The 18,516-nt window shown below is 44.9% G+C and overlaps 1 protein-coding gene across 10 annotated transcripts in view; it reads right to left on the bottom strand.

Moving 5' to 3' along the window:
- HTR4 (5-hydroxytryptamine receptor 4) overlaps nucleotides 1–18,516 on the bottom strand; it is a 211,739-nt gene that overhangs the window by 122,279 nt on the left and 70,944 nt on the right. For all 10 annotated transcript variants that reach the window (XR_012647630.1, XM_075009848.1, XM_075009850.1 and 7 more), the window contains 2 exons: nucleotides 3,698–3,823; nucleotides 402–602 (listed from right to left, as the gene is read on the bottom strand). Coding sequence is in view for 9 of the 10 variants with exons in the window: in XM_075009848.1 (XP_074865949.1) it covers nucleotides 402–602; nucleotides 3,698–3,823 (327 nt within the window). In the remaining variant the exon portion in view is untranslated. The remainder of the gene's footprint in view (nucleotides 1–401; nucleotides 603–3,697; nucleotides 3,824–18,516) is intronic.

Genomic DNA, 18,516 nt, shown 5'->3' with positions numbered 1-18,516 from the left:
CTGCTACAAAAAGTGTACAATCCTGCACCAAGAAGGAATAGTCCTTTGTGACTGCCAGGAGTCACGTATTAAGTATCTTTTTTAAGAAACAGAGAACATGGTTCTTGCAAGATACTGAGCCAGATCATCAACTCCTGAAGTTAACAGAACTACATGAATTACAGCAGTGACGAGCTCTATTAGTATAAACAACACCTTTCTTCAACCCTTGGTACACTGATGAAGTTTCATTAGCTGGTACGGTCAGATATTTACGGCTGTGCTAGGCATTACACAAAGCATTCACACGACTCTGGGCTGAGAAAGTACCCATGGATATATTACTTTTCCTTATGACTAATCGTTTGCACCCTGTCAAAAGAAACGGCTGGCAAGAGCTGTGTACGTCCTTCTGCTCATACCTGTCTAGGGAGATACAGCACAGGTGAAGGATTGATGCTGTGGTGAGCAGGACATCTAGAGATGTTCGGACCAGGCAGAACATCTCTCCATAAATCCATTTATCTTGAATCAGCTCAATGGCTCCAAAGGGCATCACCAGCACCGACACCAGCAGATCCGCAAAGGCAAGTGAAACAATGAAATAATTGGTCTTGATTTTCCTACAAGACATATATTTAAAAAAATCAGTGGGATGATCTTGAAGCAGTACATCCCATGTATGGACAGATGCAACTGTTCACTGGAGAGTCCTCTAATCAACCTCTAAACTATTTTAAAGGGTTGTCACTAATTACGTTCCTGGTTTGGGGGCCAACTGTTCATCAAGTTCTCTGAATAACTGCATGGGTGTGTCTACTTGTGCTCACAAAACGAGGCAACTGGGCATGCACATGCCTGTTTGTTTGACTAACCTGGCATGTTATATGCACCGTTTTCCATTCTCTGTGCAGAATGCAGCACTGTGCATACACAATTACAGTCTCAAGTTGAGAGCATTGTCAGTGACTCCTAATAAAAGTTCAGAAACCGCAACCAACAGACCAAGGGGTGTGGTTCACTGTCCCTTGTAGTGGTATCTAGACCACTCACAGAAAGAATGAATTTTTCCACAGCCTTTGCTGAGAGCCAGCCAGCTTCCAGCTCAAACTTTAAAGGCTCATGCACTAAGCTCCAGAGGTTCTAGTTTTAAGTGTGCCTGTCGGCAGTCACAAAAGCACCAGCATTTTCTATTGTTTTCCTTGTGCTCTGCGGCTTTATGTTTGATTTCTCTCTTTATCCCACTAGTTTTGCCATAAATGTTAATAAAACATCATGTCCAGGTGTGTCTCTCTCAAACCATCCAGTTCTCAAGCAGTCACAGAATCCAGGCTTATCTTCTGCGTTCCGAAGGACCAGGGTGTCTTAGTGCAGAAGTTCTCAAACTTTTCCTTTCTGAGCCCTGCTCCCACCCGCCACCCCCACCCCCCTGCTAACATGCTATAAAACTCCTTGACCCATCTTGGCCACAACTTGTTTTCTGCCTGTAAAAGCCAGGGACAGCGCTAGGTGGCAGCAGGCAGAGCAACCGCCTGCGGCCCTACACAGCACCATAGCTCAGGTTTAAGCTTCACCCTGGTGGTGTGCCTTGGAGCTCCAGGCTTCAGCTTTAGGCAGTGGCACTTTGGCCTTCTGCCCTGGCTCCTAGCAAGTCTAACACTGGATCTGGCCAGCAGACCCCTGAATCCTGCTCATGGCTCCCGGGGGATCCACAATCCATGGTTGACAGCCACTGCCTTAGGGTATGTCTGCAGTTCAGGCAGAGGTGTGACTGTAGGACACAGACACACCTAACCTAGCTTTAATACAGCTAGCATGAGTACTCTTAGCAGTGAAGCCATAGCTGCACTGTACAAGCTCACCCAGGACCCACGGGAAGAGCTTGAGCAGTTAACTGTTATGGCTTTCCTGCTATGTTTATTTCAGCTAGCTAGCTTGGATACACCAGGATGTCTTGCAGTCTCCCCTCTGATTGCAGTCAGTTGTGCACGTTGCCTAGTGTAGACAACAGCCTAAGTAAGTCAACCACAGAAACGCAATTCTAACTATAGCAACTGCATAGCTAAAATCAACATATCTGCACTCAGCTAACTTGGCTGTCCATACTGGGGAAGGTTGGCATCTCCCATAGACCTCCCTTACTCCTTGCGTCTCACAAGGAGTACACGGGTCAACTGTGAACCCTGAGAGGTCGATTTTGCATGTCCCAACTAGATGTGCAAAATCGAACCCTGGCAGCATAAATGTAGCCTTAGACTCACCCTCTTCCCTTTCCTCTCCTGTTATTCCCTCAGGACAGGCAGCTCTGGCAGCCTGCAGAAAATGTCAATTTATGAAGAAAAATCATTTTCCCTGTTCCACATGCAGATGGCAGCTGAACTAGGAGACAGAGAGAGAGGATGGTAACAGCGTAAAAGGCCTGGGCTTCCGAGAGACGGGTGAGCGTTACCTAATAGGAGCTTGTGTAGTGATAAGGTTCTAGGTCTGGGCTTTCCAGAATGGAGCTGGTGAGGACACTGTGCTTGCATGCAGGACAGGTGAAAGGAGAACGAACGCGCAAGGGGAAGTTGAGGAGCACTGAGAGCTTTTTGTGAAACATGCTGACATTCCTGGGCCCTTCCAGTGCTGCCCACAGCCTGGCTAATGCTAACATACTAGTATCAGGGTGGGGGCTCTCAGAAACTGATCGTCAGATGACAAACTGCTAGTTAGCAGGTCCCCCGGCTCTTCTGCTAGTACAGGAAATGTTCTGCTTAATATACTCCTGTCCAGCGACAGACTTTATCAGGGAAACAAAGTCCACGCATATGACTTATTTGGCCCTTTGGTAAATTGTGTACCTGTTCATTGGGGGGACTGAGGGTTTAATAAGACTTGGTCTCTAATTTAATTACCTGCATGTTAATCATTATTCATCTGAATTTTTCTTTCAGATTCTTACAGAAGACAGTTGAGAAACATAACGGCTGTGGGATTACACTTCTTGGCAGAACCGTGTGAAGGCTCAGAGCTGGAGCAGCAGGCAGTACTGAAGGTCAGGGTAGAGCTGTATTATCATACCTAGAGCAGGTGGGGCTTTGGGTGCAAGACATATGAACCTGACATGCTTTTGCTCATGAACATTGAGGCTCATTTGCAGACTCCAAAGGCTGTCAGCTATCACTAGAGAAACATTTCACAACTTGGCTGAGAGTTGGAGGCCCAAGTGTCCATTGTGAGCTGGGGGCCTGACTTGTTTAGGTCCTACGAAAACCCCACCATATGAACCACAGCAGCCTGGTAACATGCTAATTGTGACAGACAAGGCTCTGGCTCCCTGCATTTTTCTCATGGTTTGCTAACAGGAATTGGAATAGGAAAGGGAAGGCCCTGCAGTGCTTCTCTCCACGATTCCCTGGGTTGCTTTGTGCAAGTGATTTATCTGCTTTTTTGGCAGCTGGAGTGTTAAAAATATACTGATTGGATAATAAAATGATCACGTTTCTGTAGTATAAATCTGCACGTATTGGGAGCCATATCAGAGCCTGACTTTGCTGGGACTTCAACCATGTGGAAGAAGAAAGGCGAGAGTGTGTTCTTGTTCACAGTGGTTTATGTTCTCAGCTATCTGGGTTTGGGTTTGGGTTTGTTCCCTTCACCCCCTTGCAAATTACATGACTCTGTCCTTGTAAAATTCCTCCTAAAGGAGGGAGCCGAGAGGGCTTGCATATTGGCTCACCTGAGCTGCCTGTCTCTGCACACAGCCACCATCACCAGCAAGTTCCCCAGGATGGCCATGACTATAACCCCGGAGACAAGGGTGAGCAGTGCAATCTTCTCTGCCACGACGAACCCCTCACTCGAACTGGAAATCACAAAAAGAGAATGCATCAGAGGAGGGCAAGGCCTTCAGCTACAACTTGCAGCAAAAAACTTCAGCAGAGGCAAGTGTTTAAACAACTTTTTCTGGCTGCATTTTCCTCATAAATCTGTCCTTCTTCCTCGGCGCCATTTGGAGTAGGGGGAGGAAATATTCTTGGCAGAAAACCCACAGCTTTGCATTTTATAATATGTACAAATTAAAGTTTCTAAACTCTGGCTTATGAAAAAGATATGGGACACTTTACGTGTTTTGGATTGTTCAGAGAAAAGCTTAATACAGAGACTGCCTGTAAATACACTGTCTGTTCTTGTTGACCATGGGGTTAAATAAACAGATTACGAAGAGCTAATTTTGAGGTGATGCACTGAGACAAAAAAAAATGGTCGAATTATCAGAGGTAGGTACTCAATGCTTTCTCAAAATCAGGGCAATCTGAGCAGGAGCTAGCTCGTATTTTCTTCAATTTTTTTTTTTTTTTTAAGTAAAACATTTTGTTAATTGAAAGGCACTTACTTTTTTCAAAAAATTCCTTTCTTTCATCAAAAATTCAAAATTTCCAATTTTAGAATTTGTCTTTTATATACTCTTTTTATTCTTTTCCACTCTTAATACAATGGAATCAGTGGTGTCTATGCTATTCTTTTTACAACTGTGTCATTTTCCTTAAGTTGAAAAAGGTTTAAAAAAAGTTACCATCAAAAGGAAAAAAATTGAAAATTAAGGGTTAAAACACTCAACCTTAGACATGATTAATGTTTTATAAATTTAATGGGGAAAACGGAAGAGAAGAAAAATACGAAAAGTTGATGTTTCAAAGCTTTAAAGGTTTGAAATTTCATTTTAAAAAAAAATGTAAAACATTTTGGAAAAATATAACATTTTCTGTTTTGAGCGCTTCAAAACAAGATCACCATCGTATAGTTGTTTGTGAAATTATTTTTTCATTTTTAACTTATCAGGTGTCTACAAAAGGTACTGAAAATCTAAGCTATCCAAAATTACTACATACTTTTGTAAGCAAAAGTATTATTTATTACACAAATCTGCAGGAGTGTGTTCATATAATGGGGATGCTGTAATGTCGCTTTAGTCAAGATCAGTGGAGCTAGAACAATATTGAGGGTGATGGTGCTAAGCAGGAATTTCCAAGGAATTATTTTGCTCTGACTTCATGGCTGCCCTGGCCTTATTCCACCTGCACCACTCATTGCCCCAGGCTGGGACCACAGCTGGGGGTGGGTATGGAGTCCTGGGCATGGGGCTGACAGTCAGGGCCCTGTGGCTTGCAGTGGAGATGCTGGGACCCCAGACAGCTGTGAAGCCTCCAGCAGCTGGGATTCCAGGGTCAACAGCAGAGCCTCAGACCCCAGGACCCCTGAGGTAGCGGGACCAGATGCGGAGCCCCCGTGGAGTTGGCGGCTGGGACCCAGGGCTGTAGCAGGGCCCCCCAGGCACCAGCTGGCAGCTGGGATCCAGCCTAGGGTGCAAAATCTTCCCCTGTCTATGGTTAAAATTGTACTGAGAGTTGCCCTTGAAGCAAGGATTTAAGCAGCAAACCTTTTTCACGCTATTTTATTCATACGCTGTATTTTCCCCAACGTACGGAACAAGGAGAACTTAACATACAGAACGAATTTTTTGAGACTATGAGTATGGCAGAGAGGGCATTAGTGTGTTACTGAGAAATGTCCTGATGGTAGCAGTTAGTGCTTGGAGTGTTGTCTCAACTTAGGAATTTCTGGCTAATCCTGAGGCCAGGTCCACACTAGACTTTAAAATCAATCAGAGATATGCAAGCCCAGCTACAGCAATTGAATAGCTGAAATCAACGTATCTACAATCAACTTACCTGACTGTCCTCACTGAGGGAGGTCAACGAGAGAAATTCTGCTGTCGACCTCCCTTACTTCTCACAAGAATGAGGAGCATAAGGGTTGACTGTCAACCCTGATCATTCAGTTTCATGAGTCCCCATTAGGCGTGCAAAAATCAAACCCTGGAAGATTGACCCTCGCTGGATTGATCTCCCAGGTAGCAGAGATGTACCCTTCGTGTTTTTGCCAGGAAATTTCAACTGTGCACCCTTAACTCCGAGCTTAGAAAGGTTTGGGACTGAAAATAGTTATAAGTATATGAAAGAGAGAGGAGAAAAGATGCTTTGTCTTCATAACGAGCCCTTTTCACTTGCTATTTGGAAGTGTTGTGATCAATAACACAGCTGAGTTAAATGAAGAGAATGGAGTTTACCTACTTCTCATTTGTGGAACACAGTTTAGTTTAGATTAGTTTATTCACTGCTTTCTTTTTGTTTGTTTTTTGTTTATACTATCTTGAAGCCCAATCAGCTATGTTACAAAACAAATGCAGAAAAAAGTACTGCAACATTCCAGCCCTGCAAGATTCCCCTCTCACACCACTCAGGAGAAAATGTGGTAATTTAGCTTTTAATCCTGTTTTTTTTTAACATACCTCAGCTGCTCCCAGATACCTACAGTATTCCACAGTAAAATCTCCATGCCAGCTGGCAGCACCTAAGCACCCGTGGAGGCTGCATTTTGGGAGTAATACCAGTGCACTGTGCGATGGGAGATGTTAACCCAGTAAGTCAAATGCCTCTGCCTCCCTGCCACCACTGATAACTCAAGCAGAAAGGGTGGCCGCACCAGGAATCTTGCATTCTTTTGCCCAAAGAAGAGGTTTTTGATGCTGATGCTAGTGAAACCTCTCGAGCAGTGGGGCACAAAATGGGAGCCGAGCTTATCAATCTCATTAAAAATGTTGAAAGATGTTACTTCTATTATGTCTGTGTATTCACATTTAGATACCAGTTAATAATGTTTTTACATTTTACCTATGTATTTTCTTACACGCACCACACCACACAGGTCATTTTTTCTTTTTTTTTTTTTTTTTTTTTAAATATGAACATAACCAAAATTGTCATCAGTTTGGATTATGTAGACAGGTTGGGGAGGGGATCCTGCTGCTTCCAGGGATGAAAAGTGGGGCCCAACATAAAAAGTTTGCTCACCCCTGCTCTAGAGCAATAAAGACTGAAGGTTTTCATCATTCTGTGCAAAGGGTCAAATTTAACTACAGGTGAGGCTCAGCAAGAACAAATTGCCAGTTAGGAACTTCAAATCTTTCACATGCTCAAGACAAGGATAGGGTTTATTTAGCACCTGAGGGAAACAGCACTTAATTAGGAAGATGTCTACTGAACTGACACAACTTCAGTGACGGCAATTAAGACCTAGAGAATCACCAACATTTTTCTCTTGTTCTGTTCAAAAATGCCGACACATCTCTTCTGTAGCACAGTTTAAGTTTCATAGCATTTGTTGTGGAACTCTGCTTCCAGCTGCTTTGGGTCATTGGTTCTTGGACAGGGGCTGAAAGGAGTGGTTCTGTTTTCTGGTTCCCATAATTATCCTCACATGGATCTTAATCACTGGCTGCAATTTAGCTAACTCTGTCCATGGATGCTACCATCTCCTGTGCATCCATCTCTCTGCCCCATGTTTGGGAGCTCTCGTAGTGAGGCAAACACTAGCTCCCAGCAGCTTTCAACCCAGTCACTGGAAACTCACCCACCAGTTCAAAGCTAGATAAATGTTATCACATACTGCCCTTCTCACAGGGCAGCCCATCCATGGCTGCACAGACCCAAGGAATGCCAGGCAAGACAGTGGATAGCCCAGCTGATTAGTGTAATCTATACTCCTTACTCCTTCTGCCTAACCCCACAGTGACAGGCCAGCATCCATAGATCATCTACATGATGACTTACTCAAAGCAATTAGCTTCTAGTTCCTTGGACTGTCTCCCTCTCCCACCACCCTCTATTTACATCTGATTTGAAAGAGTTTTGCTGTTCTGGTATGGCTATGGTCTGAAGGGCTACGTCTACACTAGCCCCAAACTTTGAAATGGCCACACAAATGGACATTTTGAAGTTTACTAATGAAGCTCTGAAATGCATATTCAGCGCTTCATTAGCATGCGGGCAGCCGCGGCGCTTCGAAATTGACATGCCTCGCAGCCGCGTGGCTCATCCCGACAGGGCTCCTTTTTGAAAGGACCCTGCCTACTTCAAAGTCCCCTTATTCCCATCAACTCATGGGAATAAGGGGACTTCAAAATTGACGTGCCTCGCTGCCGCGTGGCTCATCCCGATGGGGCTCCTTTTCGAAAGGACCCCGGCTACTTCGAAGTGCCACAGCCGCCCGCATGCTAATGAAGTGCTGAATATGCATTTCAGCACTTCATTAGTAAACTTCGAAATGGCCATTTGCATGACCATTTCGAAGTTTGGGGCTAGTGTAGACACGGCCAAGAAGTGGGTCTGTCCCATGAAAGCTCACCACCTAATAAATTATTTTATTAATATTTGAAGTGCTACTGTTCTGCTTTTTAGTTTTGATAGTATATAGACTAACACAACTCTCTCTCTGTTGCTTTACCATAGTAATAAAGATTTTCTGAGAGTGTTACGAGAATAGACGCTGGTAATTATGACAACAATCTGCTTTCCAACACTGTCTTTTGGAAAAGAGCAAGTACAGAGCAGATGAGAATAAGCCCTTCTCTGGTGTGAATTATGCAGACCTAGATGGGACAAGGCAATGTTCATCTTTTGGGGATGCACAAAACTCTCTCTCTCCATTGTCTGATATCTCCAGAGATGGTTATTGCCTAGCTGGGGAGGGTTATGTGCTTGCAAAACACCAGTATGTTGAGCAAACCTGTGTGTCAGAACGCCCAGCCTTGTTAAGAACATTCCTCATCAGCAGCAAACACCATGTATATTGGGGGGTGGGGGCGGTGGGAGAGATGGAGAGAGACAGCTTCAAAGGAAACCTTGCTGGCAGGAAATCACTTGCTGGGAACATAGTGGGATTAAAAGCAGCTACAAACATCAGGGCTGCTGTGATCAAAGGCACCTTGATTAGGAGCTGTAATTGTGGATATACCTGAATGGAGTATTCATAACAGACTAATGCTAGTTCAGTGGCTGCATCTGTGAAATATAATGTCAGGCAGCATTGAATCTCTCTATACAAAAGATGTTCCTTTTCCTTCTTATAGAAGGTGGCAGTACACATCGTCACAGTGAAGATGATGGTGGGTTAATTTAGACAGCACCATAGCTGTCCATGGTGCTAAGTATTTTGTTTAGAGTTGTCTAAGGCAATGCCTACACTACAGCGATCCTTCAAAAGAAGTTCTTCTGGAAGAGCTCTTCTGAAAAAAACTTTTCAAATGAGCGCAACCACATACCAAAAAGTGGATTGAAAAAGTGATCTGCTCTTTCAACAGAAGCGTCCACACAGCCCCCGCTCTTTTGAAAGAATGGTCTAGGAACCGAAAAAGCCAGCACCATGAGGACTGGTCTTTCGAAAAAAAGGGCCCACAGAGCATCTACATATGCTTTCTTTAGAAAGATGCTTTCAAAACAAGGTGCTCTTCATGATCTGGGAGTGGAAGAGGGCTTCCAGAAGAAGAGCCACGTTCTTTTAATTTCAGATTGGAAGAGCACATTTTGTGTGCCGATGCTCCACGTTTTTCGAAAAAGGGCCAGATTTTCTGAAAGAACCTGCTAGTGTAGACACAGCTTCTCTGTTTACCTAGCTCTGTCCTGCTTTCTTTCCTCTGTAGTGCCTATCAAGTTATCAGAGCACTTCTCCAATTTTTTGAGTACACATAGGCAGATGTGTACATCATTCCCTTTCTGTCAGCAAAGGCCAGGTGTTGGCTGGTTAGTTAGTGATGCAGGTGTAAGAAGAGGAGGATAAAGGAGGAGTGGACCTTGCATTTTGTTCTGAAGGTGCAAATGTGTGTTACCATCTTCTGAGGTGAGCTCCACCTTTGTGAGCCTGATGCTGCTGGGAGTGTCACACAAGTCTCACTGTTGCAAGGAAATGATTTGTTGACCTAGTGGAATACAGCTGTCACAGGAGGCCGTGACCTTGCAACATAGTCAAGGCAGGTTGGGCCAGTCCCCTGGAGGGCACTGAGACCTTTCACTAGAGCTGCTGTTTAACAGGGAGCTGTTCAGAGCAGAGCTGGAGGGCAGTGCGCTCTTGATGGCCTATGTCAATGGGTAGACGGAATGCTGGGTTCTGAACCAATTCTAGATTCTTACAGGCTTGGGTATCTGCATCCACATCCGTGGATGCAGATACTTGCTCATTAGCAGAGCTCTAATCACGAATACTGCAGTACCCAGAAGAAGAGAACAGGTCCAGGTGGACACTTAGGCTGGGGACTCTCCAAAGGCAAGATGACTCTAAAGGAGCTAGGTTCTCTTCATTACTGTGATGGGTTGTGGAAACAGAAGTCCCCTGGGGAGTATTCCCTGGGGTGATGATCATGCCACTGATGCTCACTTTATTGTACTGAGGTGTCTCACTAATCTGTCGTGCTGGGCCAGCTCCCCTATCTCCTACAGACAAGGCACAGAATTTGGATTACCACACCCCTAGCACAGCAATACAGGCACTGACCCACTTTAGCTGTGGAAGGATGAAGTTCTAGGGCAGAGCACCCAGAAAATAAATTCCTCAGAAGGGATCAAAATCCCTAATAAATCCATTTTATTTTGTGTCAAAGTTTTACACAATGAAAGCCCAGCAGGCAAGCCACCTTTATCAATGAAAGGAAGGTATGTGCAGTGGTGCCCCTCCCCAGTAGCAATTATTTACACTGGACTTAGTCATAAACAAAAAAAGAGTTTTCATTAAGCATAAAAAGTAGGATTTAAGTGGTTATAAGTGAAAGACAGATCAAAGTAAATTACTAAATTAAAATGAAAGAAATGTATAGCTAGTTCTAACATCACTAAGTAATTTATCACACCAGGTAATCTTTAAACCAGAGCTGTTCTTTTTCTCTGATTTGGGTCAACAATCTGTCATAGTTCTTTGTTTCCTCTTAGGGTGTGTCAGGCATTTTCCAAGGAAAGCTGACAAAAAAAAAGAGGTAGCTTCTCTCTTCTTAAATAGATTTTCCCCAAGGCAGGCAACCTTTGCTTTACAACTCCACTTTCCATGGAAAAGCACTGGAACAAAATGGCTTTCAGTACCAGGTGGTATGGTCACTTGCCTTTCTAGCACCAACCAACTTCTAGACTTATAGGACAAACCCAGACATTAGGATTCTGGCCCATGAGTAATGGCTCTCATTACCACATTTAAAACTGTACACAGACTTACATGTCATATTTCTAACTTCACATAGAATGATACATACATCAGAACAGACCCAGTAAATTGTAATATTAAAATTGATAAGTTATGTGAGGTGTTTTGTCCAAATCACCTCCAAAGTTATGCACATTTATATTAATAGATGCCTACTGAAGCCAACAGTGCCAAGCGCAGCACTGGGGGAGATCCTGACACCACCAGCAATGACAGTCCAGAACTGTAGCCAAATAAAATGCCCCCGGGACTTGTGAAACAGCCACGGGGTCCAAAATGACCAATACGGTACCACCCGCCACTTCAGCAGCCACTGCCCCAGCACTCAATGCTGACTCCACCAGGAGGAAGATTGAGCACTCCTACTCCTGCCCAAGCTGGAGAAGTAGGAGTCTGACTCTGACACCTCTGACATGGAAGACCAACATGACGCCTGGCCCACAGGCATCTGCATTGACACCAGTTTGGTGCTGCGTTGGCACCAAAGCACTGCTGGGACTGTGGGCGAAGGTGGTCGTGCCATCATAGCCAGCTTGTCCCACGATGGAGGATGACTCGGAACCTGCCTTGGGGATGTAGCTCTCCTCAATGGTGAGAAGGGCACCATGATCTGGAGGAGGCTCTGCACCACGCTGAATGCCTCCAGTTTTAAAGGCATCTCTAGGGAAAAGGGACTGGACCTCTGGATTGATGTTTGGCCTGCCGAAGCATGCCCATGGCGCAGCTCAGCCAACAGGGCCTGAAGAATTTTCCCTCCACTGCGACACCACAGGGGAGCAGCCTGTGTCTTGCCTCTTCTTTTCGTGAGGCACCAGGAACTAAGACTTGTCTCTCCTGGGAGGGTGAGGTGCCGGCCCTTCACCATAGTGCTGGGCTCCCTTCTCCTTTGCCGGTGCTGTAGCCGAGCTCGGTGCCGGTGCACTCCACACCGAAGCTCAATGGATGGAGACTTCTCTGGCTGAAGAGCTGTCTCCATCAGAAGGATCTTAATGTGCTGCACCCTGTCCTTTAAGGTCCTAGGTTTACATGTCCTACAGATAGGACAATGACCCCGTTGGTGGCTCTCGCCTAGGCACTTTAAGCTGGCAAGTGTGGGTTGCCTTTTGGCATGCACTTGCCACAGTCTTCACAGGTCTTGAAGCCTGGGAACGTTAGCATGCCCCAGCATTGAGGCCACAAGAAGGGGGAACCGCCCTACCTACTCAGGCCTGACGAACTACTCTAACTATAACAAATTGAACTATTGAATTAGCAACAATTAATTTAACTAGCTACAGATAAGAACTAGTGCTACCAGCTACAGGTAAGAGTGCCTTCATGAGCAAAGGTGAGGTGCAGCAGCCAACACCACAGCAAAAGGGAACTGACGGGAGGGTGGGGTGGGTGATGCCTTCTTGGGCCACCATGTTGGCAGCACTCCAGGGGGCAAGGCATCAACCCGACAGCTACCAGCTAGGGAAAAAGGTTTCCAGCAACAGATGTATGCACACGTGCATGACCTACACAGGAATGGACATGAGCAATCACTCAAAGAAGAACTAGCAAGATAATGTTTCAGGACCAGTCTTGCCAGCTGCTGTAAACTGTCATATTTCCAGAGTGAAGTCAATGGAGTTATGTACTTTTATGCCAGCTCTTGATCTGGCCTTTACATTTTAACTTTTGAGGACTTGGGTGCATGCCAGCAGATGTCTGTCCGACTCCTCAGGGTGCAGAAACACAATGTAGAATTGTTAGAGAAATGTACACACCCCTACCTACAACAACTATTGACCTATTTGGGAATACTTGTGAAATTTCGACAGTCTATTCCCAAAAGTTGTGTGGTACTGTGTCTCTAAGGGTGCTTATAGAGAAGTGTGTATCACTGAAGACAGAGTGTGAGTACTCAACCACGATACATACTGTGCAAGTGCCCTTTGCATAATTATTGTCAAATGGGAATATTTGTTAATTATGCAAGTTCAGTAATTGAAAGCTCTTCAAAATGCAAGAAGTGGATAGGGATGTAAATTAGGTAGTTTGGCATAATGTTGGGTTTACCCCCAAAATCTGAACACACTGCCTCCTGAACATGTTTACTTATTTAACGCTGTGGAGACTGATGAGTCTGATTCCTCAGGGAACGAGGTTCAGATAAAATGATTATTGGCTAATAGGAAAAGAGAAGTCAGCTTAGAAACAAAGTGAAATGTGGATTCTGACCATGTATAAAATCCCACACAGAAGGAAACACTACAACACTTTTCCAAGTACAGTGAAAATGCTCTTATAGCTAGTTATTTGTGTGGGTTGGTTTTTTGTCTTCTATAATTACTTTTCAAGCTGCATTCCTCTACTGATTTCAGGGTCTGTCTGAACTAAGTCACTACCAGAATCAGACCTTTAGACATGGGAGAGAGTTACTGTGAAATAATTACAACTACATTTATTATCCAATTTAAGGCTCAGAGAAAATGAAAGATGAAATTCATGTGAGTTCTGCAAGCACAAAGGGAGGGAGGGAGAGAGACAATGAGAACAAAGGCACAATAGGATCTATTTCTGGGATAACAGAGCACAGCAGACAAAGTGGGAGATTGGAAAGCAAACGGCAGCCATTTCTAAACAGAAAAGGAAAGAATCAAAACCAGAGGAAGAAATTATTATGGATGGGCTAGAAGTGGTCAGGGGAGATTAACAAATATTTTATAAACAGGACATACATATGACCCTCATTGGCTCACTGAAGATGACGAAAAGATTAAGGTGTTGTCTTGGACTAGCTTGACCTAGTGCAAATAACTGATTTCACAAAGATCTCAGAGTTTCAGGAGACCAGTAAAACCTGATTCTTTTGAAAAGAGCCTTGATTTTGCTTGCAGGAGCCGCAGTTGCATTTCACTTATAAATTTTAACAACATGAGAATCCAGTTATTTGCATCTACTTTTCTTTCAGAAGCAAAAAATCAGAGGTTGAATGGAAATGCTTTTTGAAATTGGGATATGTTCCTTTAGGAGTAAACTAAGCACCTGTGTCTCAGTGCAGAAACATGGTAATGGAAAGGTAATTCCCTGACCTATACATCTCAGAGGCTTAAACTGTATATCCTACATTATTCTCCTTTCCTACTCCCAACAAATATTCATTAGAGGTCAGCATACATTAGTACGACATCTTTTCTGCTATGCCTATCGAATCCAGTACTTATTTTCATGAGTTATACAGTCTGAGCTATTCTCCTCCTGTTTGTGCAGATAGCAGGACCATAACTAATGGTTTTAAATGAATTACACATTTCACTTCTGTTTTAGAAACAGATTTGGATGAATTTAATTATTCACAATGCACAAATAAATGATTTTACATGCAGTAAAATAATAAAATCATGCCCTTGGTTATTTTGTTTGAGGTTTGTTTTTGTCTCAGTAATCTGGAAAAGCAACGCTGCTTTTCTCGATTAAAGCTCGGGAGAGGACTGCTGGCTGCCTGGTTTCCACTGGATGGTGTACTGTGGCGGGGGTTGACAAAGAACATTATTCTGTATCAAATAACATTAGACAAAGAAGAAAGTCACCTTTCTATTGAAAATCCAGGTCCTTTCAGTAGTGCCAGGAGATCATTCCCATCCAACAGCCATGCCAAACAGATATCAGCCCAGCTCCCCTCAGATCACTGTCTGCATCCCAAGACTGACACCCTGCAGACAGACTCACACTAGCAGCCAACTGGTCCAAATTTTGATTAAACTTTTTTTTTCCCTGTTGGAAACCTCTGTTCTGTGAAAACCAAAACATTTGGCAGAAATGGATCCATTTTGTAGGCCCAGGAAAAGAGGAGACACAGAACATCCCGGGGTTATGGTGCTGCCAGGGATACAGGAGAACCCAGGATGATGTCCTTGAACTGCCTTATTTGGAGTGACCTCAGCTGAAAAGCTCTGCTCTGAATCAGTCAGAGCAGGGACTGTAACATGGGCTCCCTACACCAGAGAGCAGGGCTACAGAGTATGGCTTCAGGAAAGGCTGCATTCTGATGTTTAATGAAAACTGATTTTAAAACCTGGAGATGGTTTATGAAACTGAATTGCTATTTCCTAGCCAGACCTAGACCCTGGTTTTAGATGAGGGAGGAGGCCCAGGAGGCTGAACACAGCCACTCAGAATTAAAGGTGGTTTCTCTGAAATGGAGAAACACCGTGATGGGGCCCCCCAGGAGAACCTTGCATGGCCACTGCGAATCCTTACTTCTTCTGGAGTCTCATCCTGACATCTTTCACTGGCAATATCATTCAGGACATGTCTAGGCTGGAGCATTAGTGTGCAGACAGACACAGGCTAGTTCTGCTGGAATTAGCACTCTCGGTAGCCGGCGGTAGTATGGGCAGCAGCTTGGGCTAGACCCTGAGCACAAAGCCCCAAGGCCCCCGAGTCTGTACGCAGGCAGGTAGCCCCAGGTGCCTTACCCACAGCACAGTGCTACTTTTAGTGCGCTAGCTCTGGAGAACCTAAGTTGCACCTGCCTGCCCAAGCTGGGAAGCACATGGCAGCTGCAGAGTAGATGAGCCCTTGCCCATGTTGCTGAGATCATTACTGACTGGGAACCCCAGCTACCACCTCCCTGGGAAGTGTAAAGAGGGAGTAAATGCTCCTCTCACAGCCTGCAGGAGAGAATGATTGTACCTTGTAATAACGCTGATAACACTCATTCCCATCCTCCTTTATGCATAAGGAGTCTCTAACTAGGACTAGAAGACAGAGCTAAGTAAACAGCCCAATGACTGATACAAAATGCTGTGGATGACATACTGCTGAGCCTAAGCAAACCCAAGGACGTATCTGTTATTTGGGAGATTAATTATGCCTGGCCTCAGGCTGCTTAAAATCACTGATGCAATGTGCCGGCTGTACTTACCAGCTCAGCTAGGTGGAGAAAAGCTAAGATGTCTAATAGCAGTGGTGGGCTACCTGCAGCCAATGGGGTTCCACCTGCAGCCGCAGACCCCCTGTCTGACCACCCCTGCCCACCTCTCATGCATCAGGACACTGGAGTCCTGCGCTTCCCTGCTTTTTCCCCTCCCTCCCATCACCTTTGGAGCTTGCTAATCAGGTGATTTGTATGCTCATGCATGGAGAAGGAACCAGGGGACCACAGGTGCTGCTCCGGCACACTGAGATGAAGGAGAGACACTCATATGGCCTGCTCATGATTGCTGGTTGCCCATTTTGGTCTCACGGGATCAACACTTAAGTTTGATACAGCTTAGAATCAAGTACCAAGAAAAGACGACAGACTAGCTAAATGCTTTTAAAAATGCTTTGTGTGGGATACATCAATCAATCAAGAACGTGCTAATAGCACTCTGTTTAGACATCAGGTGGGTACAGGTACGGCCCTCTATATCCTCCCACAGCTATTTCACCCCAAGCTAATTAACCTACTGAGGGAAATGTTAGCATCTGGCATGGATTTGAACAACAAAATTTGAATTTGGATTCATTTCTCCCCATCTCTCAGATTCAGGGCCTGACGGCAATACACAGTATCCTCCACTGCTGTAAATGGTCATAACTCCCCGGTAGTTAATGGACCTTCTTCTCTTTGTCCCTGCTGAAGCTTGAAAATGTTGGCCCACCTGCCTTCACACCTGACTGCACCTCATCGTGTTCCTCATTTGTACACATCACAAAGTGCCTTGCATGAGAGATGGATGGCTGCAATGCTCGAATGCAGTGCCCCACTCTGGTGTGTAGCAAGTGGGTGAAACCAAAGATCAAACGCCTCTTTATTTAGAAGTGTCTCCTCCCATGCCCAGCTCAGCATTCCTTCTTCAGAAACAAGTCAATCTGTACATTTTAATTAAGCAGTAGTACTCCAAGAATGGTCCATTGTCCTGATTGGGCTCTACACCCTCCCACACTCACGTAGTGGGGAGCTGGTACTGGCATTCCAGCCCTGTCCCCCTTTTTCCGCCCCCCACCGCATGAGGCTGGATTGCCAGCGCCGACTTCCCACCACAGGGCAGGCGGGGAGAGGGAAGCGCCGAGTCTCCTGGGCCAGATTTAGCTGGTGGGTAGACGTAGCAGCTCCACACACTATCTCTCCCACTACCTGTGGCTGGGGGGATGGCAGCGCAGGAAATTGCTTGCCTGGAGCCTTCCCCCACTGTTCCCATTGGCCAGGTGCCAGCCTACATGAGCAGTGTCAAGCAGTTCCTGGGAGCAGCAGGGGACACAGAGCCAGGAAAGCCACCCCTCATGCCCAGGCCCTGGACCCCCATTGCCATCATGCATCCCCTCCTACCCAGACTCCCCACCCTGCTCCTGCAACCACCTTCTCCCAGACCCCCCACCCTCCTGCACTCTCATTCTCCCTCCCACCGGCCCCTCCCCTCCCCATCCCGCTCCGTGGAAGCCCCCTTCCACACATTAAACCCACATTTTTGCTTCATTCCAGAGTCTAGGGCAGTCTACAAAAATCTACTAGCCCCAGGGCCCTGAAAGAATTAATCTTGTCTGTGGGATGCTCTGAACCTTGGTCCCACTTCTCACTTTTGTGTGGCCCAGACTGATTTAATATTTCACTTTCTTTAAAACAAAGATTTAAAATATACTCCCCTTATTTTTATAAAATATGGAAATAAGATTTCAATATGTCCCCCTCCCATCCCCATTTCACGGTTCCATATTTAGGTTTGTACGATCCAGTAGCCTAATATAAACAGTTTAGTATTAAAGATATTTAGAGATAAGCAAATGCATTTTGTCATCATGGGTGTTTGGCTGGTGGCCCACGGAAAGTTCTGTGTTGAGGGCAATGGGCCTCAGGCCACAACGTTTGAGAACTACTGAGATGGGACAGAACAAATAAAGAGAAAAATCCACCAGAAGACACAATCAGAAAATTATTATTCTGTATATTCGGGCTCAGGGGCTCCTGCCCATGTAAACCTTAAATTCAGAGAGCTCTGTATTAAAAAGATGAAAACCACACAGCTACGCTAACTAAATCAGATTTAATAAACCACATTATTTTTCTATCAGTGTTCCCATTAATTGTCATTAATCTCAGATCCAGAAGGCAAAGTCTGTTAAATGCTTCAGACCAAGAAGGTTGATAATTGCTGCTGTATTTCAGATTCTGTTCTCAGTTAGAATGGTGGAAATCCAGAACAGCTCTATTTACGCCACAGTAACTGACATAACCAACCATTCATTCTCTCTCTCGCTCTCTCTCTCTGATTACAGATATGCACACGTACACCCCTAGCTCTTACTTATCTCAGTAATGCAGGGACACGAAGGGAACTGAAATTATTTGATACACATCAGTGGGATATTCTCATTTTCAGTGATGAGACTGTTTTCCAATAATCAAGAATCAGATCCAAGAGAACTGATGAACTGCACACGTAGCACACACACAGAACAATTTCAGTGTACTGTTTAAGGTATCCCATTGTAACCAGTTGTAATAACTTAGACCTGGGGTGG

Source organism: Carettochelys insculpta, chromosome 15 (assembly GCF_033958435.1).
Source record: "Carettochelys insculpta isolate YL-2023 chromosome 15, ASM3395843v1, whole genome shotgun sequence".
In the NCBI taxonomy this organism is placed as follows: domain Eukaryota; kingdom Metazoa; phylum Chordata; order Testudines; family Carettochelyidae; genus Carettochelys; species Carettochelys insculpta.
Note: the sequence above shows the minus strand (reverse complement) of the source record. Positions and strands in the feature narration are given on the sequence as shown.